The 11,629-nt window shown below is 38.0% G+C and overlaps 6 protein-coding genes across 6 annotated transcripts; 2 read left to right on the forward strand and 4 right to left on the reverse strand.

The window, feature by feature from the left end:
• The first annotated feature begins 255 nt into the window (after positions 1 to 255).
• On the forward strand, positions 256 to 5,018 carry B0P05DRAFT_540554 (uncharacterized protein). Its single transcript, XM_051578085.1, has 3 exons — positions 256 to 1,680; positions 1,729 to 4,312; positions 4,355 to 5,018. The coding sequence occupies exons 1-3, from the start codon at positions 344 to 346 to the stop codon at positions 4,970 to 4,972; spliced, it is 4,539 nt and encodes a 1,512-aa protein (XP_051435308.1). The 5' UTR covers positions 256 to 343; the 3' UTR covers positions 4,973 to 5,018.
• On the reverse strand, positions 4,674 to 5,979 carry B0P05DRAFT_81538 (endonuclease V). Its single transcript, XM_051583870.1, has 3 exons — positions 5,684 to 5,979; positions 5,493 to 5,643; positions 4,674 to 5,440 (listed from the first exon to the last, which is right to left on the reverse strand). The coding sequence occupies exons 1-3, from the start codon at positions 5,702 to 5,704 to the stop codon at positions 5,037 to 5,039; spliced, it is 576 nt and encodes a 191-aa protein (XP_051435309.1). The 5' UTR covers positions 5,705 to 5,979; the 3' UTR covers positions 4,674 to 5,036.
• Positions 5,980 to 6,101: 122 nt separating this feature from the next.
• Positions 6,102 to 6,338, forward strand: B0P05DRAFT_469329 (uncharacterized protein; the record flags this gene model as incomplete). Its single annotated transcript, XM_051574485.1, has 1 exon — positions 6,102 to 6,338. The coding sequence occupies one exon, from the start codon at positions 6,102 to 6,104 to the stop codon at positions 6,336 to 6,338; it is 237 nt and encodes a 78-aa protein (XP_051435310.1).
• Positions 6,339 to 6,489: 151 nt separating this feature from the next.
• On the reverse strand, positions 6,490 to 7,344 carry B0P05DRAFT_586889 (anaphase-promoting complex, subunit 10-domain-containing protein; the record flags this gene model as incomplete). The annotated part of the gene is made up of 3 exons (XM_051582542.1): positions 6,490 to 6,601; positions 6,648 to 6,875; positions 6,938 to 7,344. 3 exons carry the CDS (start codon positions 7,342 to 7,344, stop codon positions 6,490 to 6,492), a joined length of 747 nt encoding a protein of 248 aa, XP_051435311.1.
• Positions 7,345 to 7,386: 42 nt separating this feature from the next.
• B0P05DRAFT_540568 (DNA-directed RNA polymerase) lies at positions 7,387 to 8,065 on the reverse strand. Its single transcript, XM_051578086.1, has 2 exons — positions 7,771 to 8,065; positions 7,387 to 7,721 (listed from the first exon to the last, which is right to left on the reverse strand). The coding sequence occupies exons 1-2, from the start codon at positions 8,019 to 8,021 to the stop codon at positions 7,514 to 7,516; spliced, it is 459 nt and encodes a 152-aa protein (XP_051435312.1). The 5' UTR covers positions 8,022 to 8,065; the 3' UTR covers positions 7,387 to 7,513.
• Positions 8,066 to 8,992: 927 nt separating this feature from the next.
• Positions 8,993 to 11,060, reverse strand: B0P05DRAFT_509658 (peptidyl-prolyl cis-trans isomerase-like 2). The gene is made up of 4 exons (XM_051575592.1): positions 10,472 to 11,060; positions 9,926 to 10,429; positions 9,733 to 9,884; positions 8,993 to 9,687 (listed from the first exon to the last, which is right to left on the reverse strand). Exons 1-4 carry the CDS (start codon positions 10,955 to 10,957, stop codon positions 9,258 to 9,260), a joined length of 1,572 nt encoding a protein of 523 aa, XP_051435313.1. The 5' UTR covers positions 10,958 to 11,060; the 3' UTR covers positions 8,993 to 9,257.
• Positions 11,061 to 11,629: the final 569 nt, after the last annotated feature.

Below are 11,629 nucleotides of genomic sequence, written 5' to 3' on the forward strand. Positions count from 1 at the left end.
TTTTTTTTTTTTTTTTTGCTGCTTTGGGTTTTGTTGATCTACCAAAAGTGACACGCTTCCATCAAAGTCAATGGTACATGTGAAATGATAATTGTGTTCCCCTCTCTTTCTTTTGCATATCAAAACAATCACAAAAAAAATTTTTCTTTTCTTTTCTTCTCTCCTTTTTTTTTTTTTTTTTTTTTTTTTACTATTATGCTTGAATACCAACAGTCTATCTCGCCTTGGTCTCCACCCAAAAGCATGATTCATAGTCCGATACCGGATGAAATGAATAGGTAGATAGAAAACAAATACTCAAGAAATTAAACCATCATTTTATAGTGCTACAGAGACCAAGACAATGCCCCTACAAGATGAAAACACCAACCCACAGAGAAAGAGAAACAATTCACTCATTCCTATCGAGCTCTTGAACAACAGTGGTGAAGGTGGTCGAGAGTGTGCTGCACTTGCGACTGTCTTTGGTGTACCTGAATATGTTGATTCAAAAATCTTTTGGGAACGACAACAATACCAACACGAAGGTCTATTACCAAAGAAACAAGTAACTAGACCTGGAACGCCATCCGATAACAGTAAATACGGCCATGTCTCTGTCAACCATATCTCAGTAGTGAAACGACCTATTGGCAAAGTATCTCAGGAAGACAACGACGCCATGAACAACAACGCCATATTACAGCACGATATTCGATCCAAGTTTGTTATCTCGTCCTACGTTGATTCTGTTTTGGATCCAGTAGGCTCTAATGAGCTATTACGATCTCCATCCCTTGGTACCACATCTACATCAGCACCTATTCCTACACCATCTAAAAGTTTCTCATTACCACGTATTCCCAATGTCAGTAAATTCAACGATATCTTGATTGAAGACGAAAATGGGATTGATATCATGCTACCAGCCAATCCTTCTTCTATTCTGCTTCATTCTACAACACCTATCATTCGATCTGGCTCTATTTCATCTGTACACAGTAACTATACACTCCCTTCTCTACAGAAACAACAAGACATAAAAGAAACCCAAGTGATCATAGGTTCGCCCGAGATATTTGATTTGATCATCTCGGATGAAGATGAACGCTTTATCATTTGGGGGCCCGATCCAATTGCCCTTTCTTCTTCTATGGCCACCACTACTTCTCCCGAAAGACCATCATCATATGCTACCTTGTACAATAATCAACACACACGGCCCGAATTAAAAGGGTTTTCTTCAAATACAACATCGACTTTAGTAACCAGTAAATCCAGTAATCATATCTCCAAAGAACGTAAGCCTAGCTTTGCTTCGGTGCGTTTATCAGCACAACTCTTATCTGAAAACCTGAAATTGGGTAGATCCACCAAATCCTCAGACAACATGAATGATCATGCTCAACACAGTTCCTTTCTGTTAAAGAAAGCATTTGGATTGAAAAAGAGCAATAACAAGAAATCAGTAAAGGATCAAGAGATGGAGTCACAAAAGGATATTCCTAAAGTGATTGAAGCAGCCACGATTCATAAGCTTGTTGAGAAATTGACAAACACTTTAGATTATACGTTTATGACGGACTTTTTTTTAACCTACAGAGACTTTTTAAGTTCTATTGACCTCTGTCAGCTTTTGATGTCTCGGTTCTATTGGGCTTTACAAAACGATGAAGAAACAAGAAGAGTTGTTAGAATTAGGCAAGTAACATGGCATTCACACGTCAGAGCTAACACGATCTATAATAGAACATTTGTTGTCCTTCGTCATTGGCTCAATAATTATTTTGTTCATGATTTTATTGGTAATCGTTCATTGCGAGTGATTCTAACCGAGTTCTTGAACCAGCTCCCGCGCCACCCACTCGTCAAGGAGTCTCCACGCGATCAGCGCATTGTAAAGATATTAAAGCGTGTTGTACGACGTTTAAAAAAATTGTACTACAACCGATCTTCAGGAGCATCGCGCGTCAAGGTCATTGCCCCTCCACCCCCTACAGCCGAACAAGAACAGATGGGTGAAATTGTCAGAGCCAAACTCTCTCAGAACGTCATTCGTCGCAAGACAACGTTGGGTGTGGACATGAGTAGTCATCATAATGGTAATATGGCAGTGCAAGATGCTCGTTATGCTCGTGTGGTGGTGGTAGGTTCCTTAAAGAGTACTCTTGTAGATTCACCTACTGTGGATACGCTCGCTCATCGACTTTCACATGCTTCTGCTCATGACATTGTAGTTCCTGAAGCGAACGGATTTGATGATGGTCAATCGCATCAATACAATAAAAGCGTTCATGAATCAAGTATGGCAGAACCACATGCACCTGTAGATGCTAGTTCAATGATCAGTGTTGCTTCAGACGATTCGCTTGAAAGCGAACTGAGTGCTGGTGAAACAGTGCCAAACGAATCAGACGAGTCGGACGAAGATGAAGACGAAGAGGAGGAGGATGGATTACACCAAACAGGAGACCTTGATCGACACTGGTTACAGGAACAACAAGAAACCTTAGCTTACTTCCAACCAGTAGCCAATGAACATCCTGTGCCTTTTGATGCACCTGATGTACCTACAACTGAATTACCTCCCCCGTCAGTGGACAAAGCAGATTTGACAAGCGAGAATTCAATGCCAACAACACCTACCAGTATATCCAAGACAGGTATTCGTCGTGTGCCTTCAGAAAGATGGTGCAAATCAGATGGTGAATACAGTAGATCAAAGAACAAGCAGACAGTGGACGCTACTCTACCTGATGAACTATTGAAAGAACTTAGTGGAGATGAATTGAGTGGCAGCCGATCACCTGTTGGACTGGCAAGGAAATTGTCGAGGAAAAGCATTGAAAAGCGCAAGAGTGAAAAGAACTTGCATGATACTGAATCAGTGGGTTGGTCTTCTGCACCTTCATCTACTACAACGTCACCTTATCTAACAGCTACACATGCTGAAGATATTCCAAAAGTACCTGAATTGCCCTCATCTCTAGAAGTTGTTAAAAAGAGCCCAAGCAAGACACTCAAAAAGAAGAAAGCAGGATCAAAGAAGAAAGCAGCTCAAACCACTGATATGAATGAACTCGAGGCATTTGCTTCTATTCCTTATGAAGCTACCATGGCACCTGATGCTAAACCAAACACAACTACAAAAGAAGACAACGTGCCTAAGCGTAGACTATCTAAAGTGCTTTCCAAGGTGTTGAGACCTCATAGTGTTGTTGAAAATGAAAAGACACAAATCAAAGAAAACGATAATCAAGCTCAAACTGAGGTAGCTAACAACGAGGTTATTCCAGGAGATCAAGAGGCAAAGCAAGAAGAAGAAGAACAACAAAAACAGCATGGTGGTCAATTGGTCAATTTGATTGCCCAACGATTAAGACATAGTAGTGTAGATGAAGACAATACAGAAGATAACAAGTGTGATTGTGCCCATTGTTCTGGCAATAAACATGGATCCAATATCACTTGTCGTCGATTGAGCATGATGTTAATTGCAGATGAAGAACGTAGACTCAGTCTTGAACTGAGAAGAAAGAGAGGGGCTAGCATTGATTTGGATCAACATGCTAGGGTAAACCAATTGAATAACCCTTTTCATCAAGATGCCAAGCAAGCTAAAGAAGCCCAATATGGTCCTGTCTATTTAGGCAATTTACAAGCAAGATCCTTGATTGAATCTACAGTAGATCATCCTCAACATGATCCAGATACCTCTGATGATGATGACGATGGCACAAGCTGTGCACCTTCTGAAAGATCAATCCAAACAGAAGCACAAGCTAGTTCGAGCCGTGCTCGTATGTCTTTTCTTTCAGATGTCACATCCCATGGTCCTAAATCTAAAATGATTGAAGTCGGTATTCCTCCTGTGTTACCTGCCTTAGAAACCACGATGACTGAAAATACAGATATTCAGACTATTCCTCGATCTTTAGGTCCAGGCATGGTGGACAGTCACCACGGCCGATGCTTTATCATGTCCTACAGAACCAGTTTGTTAGCCAGTCAATTATGCTATGTAGAGAGAGATGTGCTAGTCAAAGTAGGTTGGGAAGAACTGATTCACTGTAAATGGACAAAAATGGATGCCTGTGGTAATATCACCACTGACTTGTTCTCTCACGAACAGCAGGCGTTGAATGAAGACTACAATGATAAGCAGATCAATTATACACGACAAACAGAACAGAGACGAATTCAAGAGCAAGGTATTGAACAAGTCATCCAGAGATTCAATACTGTCTGTCAATGGGTTGCTTCAGAAATTGTGAGAACAAGAAATATTCATGAACGTGTCAAGTTAATCGAAAAGTTTATTCGCCTTGCTAGAGTAAGATACAGTATTTTATATACATGCACTAATCGCTTTTAGAAATGCCAAATGTATTCCAACTATGCTACCTTGCTTCAGATCTTATTAGGTCTGCAATCACCCGCTGTTGCCCGTCTTGAAAAAACATGGTCCAAAGTCAGCACAAGATGTCAAAAGCAACTCAACAAACTTACAGAGTTTACATCACCTATGAAGAACTGGAAACATATTCGAGACAGCATGACAGAAGTAGCTGAAGAGTACGGTAATTCACCCGCTGAAGTGCAAGTTGAATTACCAGGCACTACCTCGCATAAACACAAGTTTAAAAAGACACGTATTAAGATTCCCTTTGGTGGATGTATTCCCTTCTTGGGTATTTACTTATCTGATCTTGTCTTCAATTCGGAAAAACCCCGATACTTAAAACCCAATCTGGAAAATCAAAGAATCTATAATGTAAACAATACTAGACATTTACCTGATTGTCTTGACCAACCTCTTGTGAATTTCAGGAAATATCGTGTGATTGCTACTGTAATCAAAAGAGTCTTGACTTTCCAAGGATTGGCTATGCGTTATTCTTTTGATGAAGATGGCTTCTTACTGGAAAAGTGTAGAAATCTTCAAGTATTAGATGCATCCCAAATTAGAGAACTAAGTATTTCTCTTGAATAGACTCTTTATAAAATTATCTCTCCTTTATTCTTATTATTACTATTCTTATTATTACTATTAATCCTTATTTATTGAATAAACACCTATTTAATCGAATGTAAGCTCTACTTTCTGAATCTGCAGCTCGAATGGGCTCTGGAATACGGTATTTCGGACATGTAGCAAGGACTATTTTGATGGCAGTAGAGAGAGAGACTCGATGTCCTTGACTGATAAACACAGGATTAGGTGCTGAATCAGAGGTTCTAACAGCAGCACCATAGACTGACTGTGTTGCACTTCCTATGAGTGTATATATATCTCCCTTTTTTAGTAATTTTGACTTGTATGCTTTCTTGATTTCATTCAAATCATCAAATTCTGACGGAATAGCTAAAAAGTTCTTTGCAACACCAATAGTAGGCGTGTCTGATAATACACCTAAATGGGATGCAATACCAAACTTACGGGGATGTAAGAGACCATTACCTATAAAGATGAGTTATGTATTTCATTAAAAATAAACAAATGAACTATATACCATCCACAAGAATGATTTGAGGGTATAATTCAGGCTGTTCCTTTTTTAACTGAAGCAATAAATTCAGTAGCGGATCGACTTCCCTAAAAGCTAAATAGCCAGCAATATAAGGCAGATGTAACTTTGTTTGAAGAAATTGCTTATATACAATCTAACTAGATTAGCTTATGACGACATCCATACTATTTTACTTTTAATTCGGGAATACACATGACAACAAGACATGCTACAGCATTCTCATATTCACCTAGTGGAAAACTAAGATCGACACCAGCAACATACTTGAGATCACTCAACTCAAATCCAAGGTTGTCTTGCGTGTCCAACAATGCACTTAATTTATTTTGTTCTCTATCTTATAAGTAAAGCACAGCTAACTTTGCCTTACTTGCTCCAAATATCTCTTTGTTCACTGGAAGGATTGTGATTGTAATTGGTCATGGTAAAGAAGTACAAAAAAGGAAATAAAGCTCTCACACCATTTGCTCATAGTGATATAATCTTGTTTTACAATGACATCAACAAAACCTTTCATGCACATACATGTATATAATTATAAGCTTATTCTCTCTCTCTCTCTCTTTTTTTTTTTCTTCATAATATACAATAATGCAACCAAACAAGACAGAAGCAAAGAAAGATCAATATGTGGGTGATGTGAAGGAAACTGCTGGTTCTGCAGTAGGCAACGAAAGACTCAAGACTGAAGGACAAACACAACATGGTAATGGTTTAATTCAAGAAACAACAGCCAATATTGGTGATGTTGTTCAAGGCACTTTAAATACTGTTACTGGTACTGTCAATGGCCTTGTTAGTGGTTTGACTGGAAGCAATAAGAAATAAACACCTCCCCTTTTATCGAATACCATGCTTAAATCGCTTTCTGTATGTGTTCTTTGTCTTTTCTATCTCTTTCTCTTGTTCGTTTTCTTCAGCTTGAATATAGGATCTATAGACACATGAATGATTCATTCAATCATATGAGTATTTTTACTTACGGCACTTCTGAATACACTTTGAGTTGACGAATATGTGTATCTCTACCATTCAAATGTGTACTCAAGATAGCTATTTGTAAATAAAACAATCGAAAAGGATTGTTATCACTTGAATAATGTGTAAGTAACATGACATATAATGCACAAGACATACTTGACAGAGGTAATGTCCATATTGATCCAGCCTACTACTTCACTACATTCAATGCGACTGATTTCTTGTAGATCGCGAAATGTCAATCCTCCTCGAACAACCACTGTCTTTGGTGTATAACTCTCATCTTGAAAGAAATCAATAAACAGAGAGACTTGTCGAATATAAGTGGCTTTGTGAAAAGAGATATCAATGGTATGATCCAGTCGCGGATTAGGGCAGTCTGATCTATAAGTAAGTGTGAGCAAATATAGACAAAGATTTGTTAAATCTACAGTAGCGTACTTTACTGCCAATATGTTAATGCATTATTATCCCTTAGTTTATCAGGACCCCAATGAGGTGGTCTAAAAGTAGATACACTCCAGATAGCTTCATGGTCTGCTACTTCACGTCCTCCTGAACTGAACTGCTCGTGATCTGGATGCGTTTCTTTATAGATTGATAAAGCTGTACTTTCTTTGACTGCATCGTCCAATTGAGGGTTTTCTGCTTCATCGTCTTCTCTTTGAACATGCGTAAGACCTAGTTCAGAAGCGAATTCATTGTCTGCTGATTCAGAAACAATCGAATAAAAAGAGTCTTGCAAGGCTGAATCGTCCCGTAAATATTCTTCAGAAGCAAACTCAAGTCTGTTCTCTTCTGTCGTGTTACTGCCGTTAGACAGATTAGAGTTAAATGGTCTGTGTTCATCCATAGAGAACAAAGAAAAAAGAAAAACAATAAATAATTATTGAAATCCATGCTTTAACTTGAATGAATTTTTATTTTCGTTATAGTGAATAGTTAAAGAAAACGTATATGTAATGTTGGTAATGATGTATACATGGGATAAATAGAATGCTTATTGTTTTTTTTGTGAGTATTTATGCAATTTCTTCAAATTCAACATATTCTTTCTTGGCTAAATCAGCAGCATAAGCTTCACGCACATGAGCTACCAAATCATACAAATTGCTAAGACCTGTCTTCAAAGCATCTATTGAAGTTGTCTTATCTGTGGTTTGAATACGAACGTTCATTTTAGCTTCTGAGGGGTGAGGAATAGAATAACCACAGAAATCAACATGAGGACTGACACAGACATTAGCATCTTCTTTTAGTTCAATGAAATGTCACTTACTTTTTGTTGATAACATGACGAAGTGCGTTGCCAAGTGTATGGTCTTCTTCCTTGAAACAGAAAGTCATAGCAGTAGGATCAGCGTGGCTACCTACGATTTCAATCTTGTCAGCACTGACAACCAAGTCAGGCTCTTCGTCCATGTCCTCATCTGAGTTTTCTTCCACTTCGGAAGTTTCGTCAACATCCATTTGTTCTTCTTGATCGACGGTAGCAGTTGTGTTCTTTTCTTCCTTGAGAGCAGGTGCCATTTTTGTTGTTGATTACAAACAAGAAAAAATTCAAAAGCACCCTTTTTTTTTTGAAGCAATGAGTGTGACAGTTGCCTTGGTGGCTTAGTATCTTTCAAGGTGCATTTATTGAGAGCATTCCGTTTACTTGAAGGAAAGAGGCCATTCTTGCCTAGACATGTTCATGTTGCAATAGAAACTGCTACAAGTGCTTCAGTAAGCATAAAGCTATGTCAACTCTTTCCACTCTGTTCATACTTTTTGAGTACGAAGTACACATACAAAAAACTTCCCATCGGAGATTGAACACAACAAAATGAAAGTAATCCAGTTCTTCCCACTGCATCAAAAATCAAGCTTTTGTTGAAAACTACATAAAGATGCAGTTATTAGACTTTGATGGATTAGTAAAAGCTGTAGGTAATGCATTTGCGAGTCTAATGATGTATAAATTACTGCTATTTTGTTGGCAAAGCTCTGCTTAAATATGCAAAAATGTTTATAAAGCTTTTTGCTCTTGTCTCATCATTTTTGTAATACAATCAATAAACAAATACTTTAGTAAAAAAAAGAACTAGCATCTTTGCACGTTTTGAGTATTTAAACTTGCTGATAGCTCTATTTTTCGTCTTGTAGCGTCAAAAAGAAGAAGAAGAGTATTCAAAAGGAGGATTTTTGTGAATAATACCCTTTGGTCGAATGGTCATTTTGGCCATTTTTCACAAGTCGCCTTTTATGGTCCAAATCAACTCCAAATGCACCCTATATGTTAGCAAACACTGCCTTTAGGTATTTGGAGCATTTATGCGTGTATAAACAGGCTTTAGAACATCTTTATACGCCCAAGAAAAAGAAGAAGAAGATTTGCATAAATAGTTTGTTTGTTTGCTCTGTTGAAGCAATTTCCTGTCTAGTTGTCTTTATTAAATGAATAACATACTAGTCAAATGTTTATTTAAACAAGGTACTACAAGGTACATTTATTCCATCAAGTCTAGTAAGTGCAATGAGTATTCAATTGAGATGTATAGTCTAGGCACATTTAATTATATCGATATGCCATTGCAAAGAATTGGCTTAAATAAGCTGCTTATACATGCTACTTTCTAGGGTGTATAACAAGACTTGAATAGTTACTAGCCCGAAGCCTTTGTATTTCAGATGGGTTTGCTCTATAGAACACCATATCAAACTTTTATCCTGTGTGATTGTGTCTCTTTTTATCTTTGAATACAAGCATTCTCAAATGTGTTTTATTCAAAAATTATCAAAATTACCATACGTGCTTTTCGCTTTCACTTTCTTGTTCACACTTTCTGTTGCCTGTGCTTCAGACGCACGCTTCTTTGCTTGCTGTAAATACTTGCCAACACCTCCTTGTTCTGTATTGACTACACTTGGACCAAACCAACCCATTCTGTCTTCTTTTTCTCGCTTTCTTCTTGCTTCCTCGTCTTCTGCTTCCTTGTTGGCTTCGTGAGCCAGTTTCTTTTTAAGACGTGTTTGGTATTCTTCAAATGGATCGACAAACACTTGTATTTGCTTGATCTTAATTTCTCGTTCAGGACGATCATTATCATCCACAGGCACGTTTTCTAGTTTCGCCAGTACATCCATTCCACCCACTACTTTGCCAAACACAGTATGTTGACCATCTAATTGAGGAGCAGGACCATAAGTAATAAAGCTAACATAGATAATCAATATCGCAAGGAGTCATGAAGACACTTACAATTGAGAACTATTCGTATCTTTTCCCTTGTTGGCCATACTAAGGACACCCCTTGCATCATGCCTTAATGTCGTCTTGATCTCATCAGGAAAATCACGCTTCCAAATGGATTCACCTCCTCTGCCTGTACCTGTAGGATCACCACCTTGAATCTAACGCATAGTAAGTATCTTTGATGTCCATATGTGCTTACCATAAACCGCTTGATATTTCGATGAAAAATGACATTGTTATAGTATCCTGTCTTGGCCAATTGTACAAAATTATGGCATGTACGAGCCACACGATCACTGAACAATTCAACATTGATATGGCCATAATTTGTGATGATACGCGCATAAGCTTTTGACTTGATCTTTTTATACATAAATTCATCTTCATCAATCAATGCACGCGTGGATTGTGTATAGGCGTTCATGGCTGTGGAAGTGAACGATTCAGCAGCTTCACCTGTTGAATAATGAGCTGCGTTGTAAGGTAAATTGGCCTTTTTTTGGTGAAATGAAGTAGGCACAGGCTTTTCCTCTTTCTTTTGGCTGAGTTGATCATAGACTTTCTTGACATTGCCCATGCCGGCAATATTGATATTGTTCTCTGGTTTTCTCTTTTCGATCTCTTGAGCCACATTCACTGCTTTCTTGTTGTTTTTGACATAATCAAAATTAGACAAGTCTTTCTTCTCTAGGTTATGTGGATCCTAAAGCAAGTTAGAAACATCATTCGATAATGTCCATGTTACCTGGATCATAATGATGTCCTTTTTCGTAAACACCTCATCTGTCAATAAGTCTCGCCAATGCTTTGGTTTGATGTTAAGCTTTTCGATCGTATCATATGCAAACACATTGCCTGTTGTTTTGATGGCTGCAATGGCTGTATGACTTGAGAACACTTTAAAAGTGACTGGACAATAATATTCATCCTTTTCGTTCTTGAAAAAGTTGAGCTTGATCAGTTGTTTTGTCTCGAGCTTTTCTCCAGTGACTGGATTGGTACCGTACTTTTTGATGTAAGGAATGATGTTGACGAGATCAAACACAGTGCCTTCTGGTGTGCATACAGGATGTTCAAAAGGCTGTAATGAAAGTGAACAACAATAAAAAGGAAGTCGTTTAAACCCTAATGAAGGCTTATGGCCTGTAATACCAGCAGAAGCTGAATGTTGACCCACTTCACCACTCCATTCTGAATGTGTGATATATAACTTGTCTGTCCATTTACCCATGATGAAAGAAAATAAAAACAAAAAAAAAGGACGTGACGTTGATGTCTTTAAATACACTAGCACCTATTTTTGTTTTCTTTTGTTTTCTTTTCTTTTCCTTATCATGTTAGAACCCGATGCTAAACAAAAGGGTATGGCGTTTCAAAGACGTACACCTCGCCCTCATAATTTAATACCTGACCTTGATGTACCTCCACTTATAACTCGCTGGTAATTAAAAAAATAAATGCAATACAAATGCCTTTGGTACCTTATTTTCTTTTGATGGATGTATAATGAATTGATGGGGGTTTCTCTTCTTTTTTTTTTGTAGGTTTCATGCTATTGATAATCCTATTCTAGACCCTGTTTCTATTCGAAGAGCCAAGAGTTCTTCTACGCTTAATAAGCAAACCAGTAGTCCTAAGCCCAAACTGTCAAGCAAATGGGTTCCTTTTTCTCAACGTGATTCAGCTGCTTTAGAGAAAGCCTATCAAGTAAGCCAATCGTTGTATATGAGAGTGTATGAACTTATATTTTAACAAGAATCATGATGTGAGAGCAAGAGTGCCTGTCAATGAAGACCATTTATTTGAAGTCGATGTAACACAACGTACCATTAGTCCTGTTTACTGGGAAGGCCCCACGTATGAAGTCCGTAGAGCCACTTGGTTTATGCAGTCAGATGGTTGG

Source organism: Gilbertella persicaria, assembly GCF_025201335.1.
Source record: "Gilbertella persicaria strain CBS 190.32 chromosome Unknown B0P05scaffold_18, whole genome shotgun sequence".
Taxonomy (NCBI): domain Eukaryota; kingdom Fungi; phylum Mucoromycota; class Mucoromycetes; order Mucorales; family Choanephoraceae; genus Gilbertella; species Gilbertella persicaria.

Coding starts and splice junctions, on each gene's coding strand:
- B0P05DRAFT_540554 (XM_051578085.1), top strand. CDS start 344: ATGCCCCTACAAGATGAAAACACCAACCCACAGAGAAAGAGAAACAAT. Junction 1,681..1,728: donor AGAAGAGTTGTTAGAATTAG/GCAAGTAACATG, acceptor GATCTATAATAG/AACATTTGTTGTCCTTCGTC. Junction 4,313..4,354: donor AGTTTATTCGCCTTGCTAGA/GTAAGATACAGT, acceptor AATCGCTTTTAG/AAATGCCAAATGTATTCCAA.
- B0P05DRAFT_81538 (XM_051583870.1), bottom strand. CDS start 5,704: ATGTGTATTCCCGAATTAAAA. Junction 5,644..5,683: donor TGTGTATTCCCGAATTAAAA/GTAAAATAGTAT, acceptor TAATCTAGTTAG/ATTGTATATAAGCAATTTCT. Junction 5,441..5,492: donor TCAAATCATTCTTGTGGATG/GTATATAGTTCA, acceptor TCATCTTTATAG/GTAATGGTCTCTTACATCCC.
- B0P05DRAFT_540568 (XM_051578086.1), bottom strand. CDS start 8,021: ATGGCACCTGCTCTCAAGGAAGAAAAGAACACAACTGCTACCGTCGAT. Junction 7,722..7,770: donor CGTCATGTTATCAACAAAAA/GTAAGTGACATT, acceptor TGTCTGTGTCAG/TCCTCATGTTGATTTCTGTG.
- B0P05DRAFT_509658 (XM_051575592.1), bottom strand. CDS start 10,957: ATGGGTAAATGGACAGACAAGTTATATATCACACATTCAGAATGGAGT. Junction 10,430..10,471: donor AGGACATCATTATGATCCAG/GTAACATGGACA, acceptor AACTTGCTTTAG/GATCCACATAACCTAGAGAA. Junction 9,885..9,925: donor GAAATATCAAGCGGTTTATG/GTAAGCACATAT, acceptor ACTATGCGTTAG/ATTCAAGGTGGTGATCCTAC.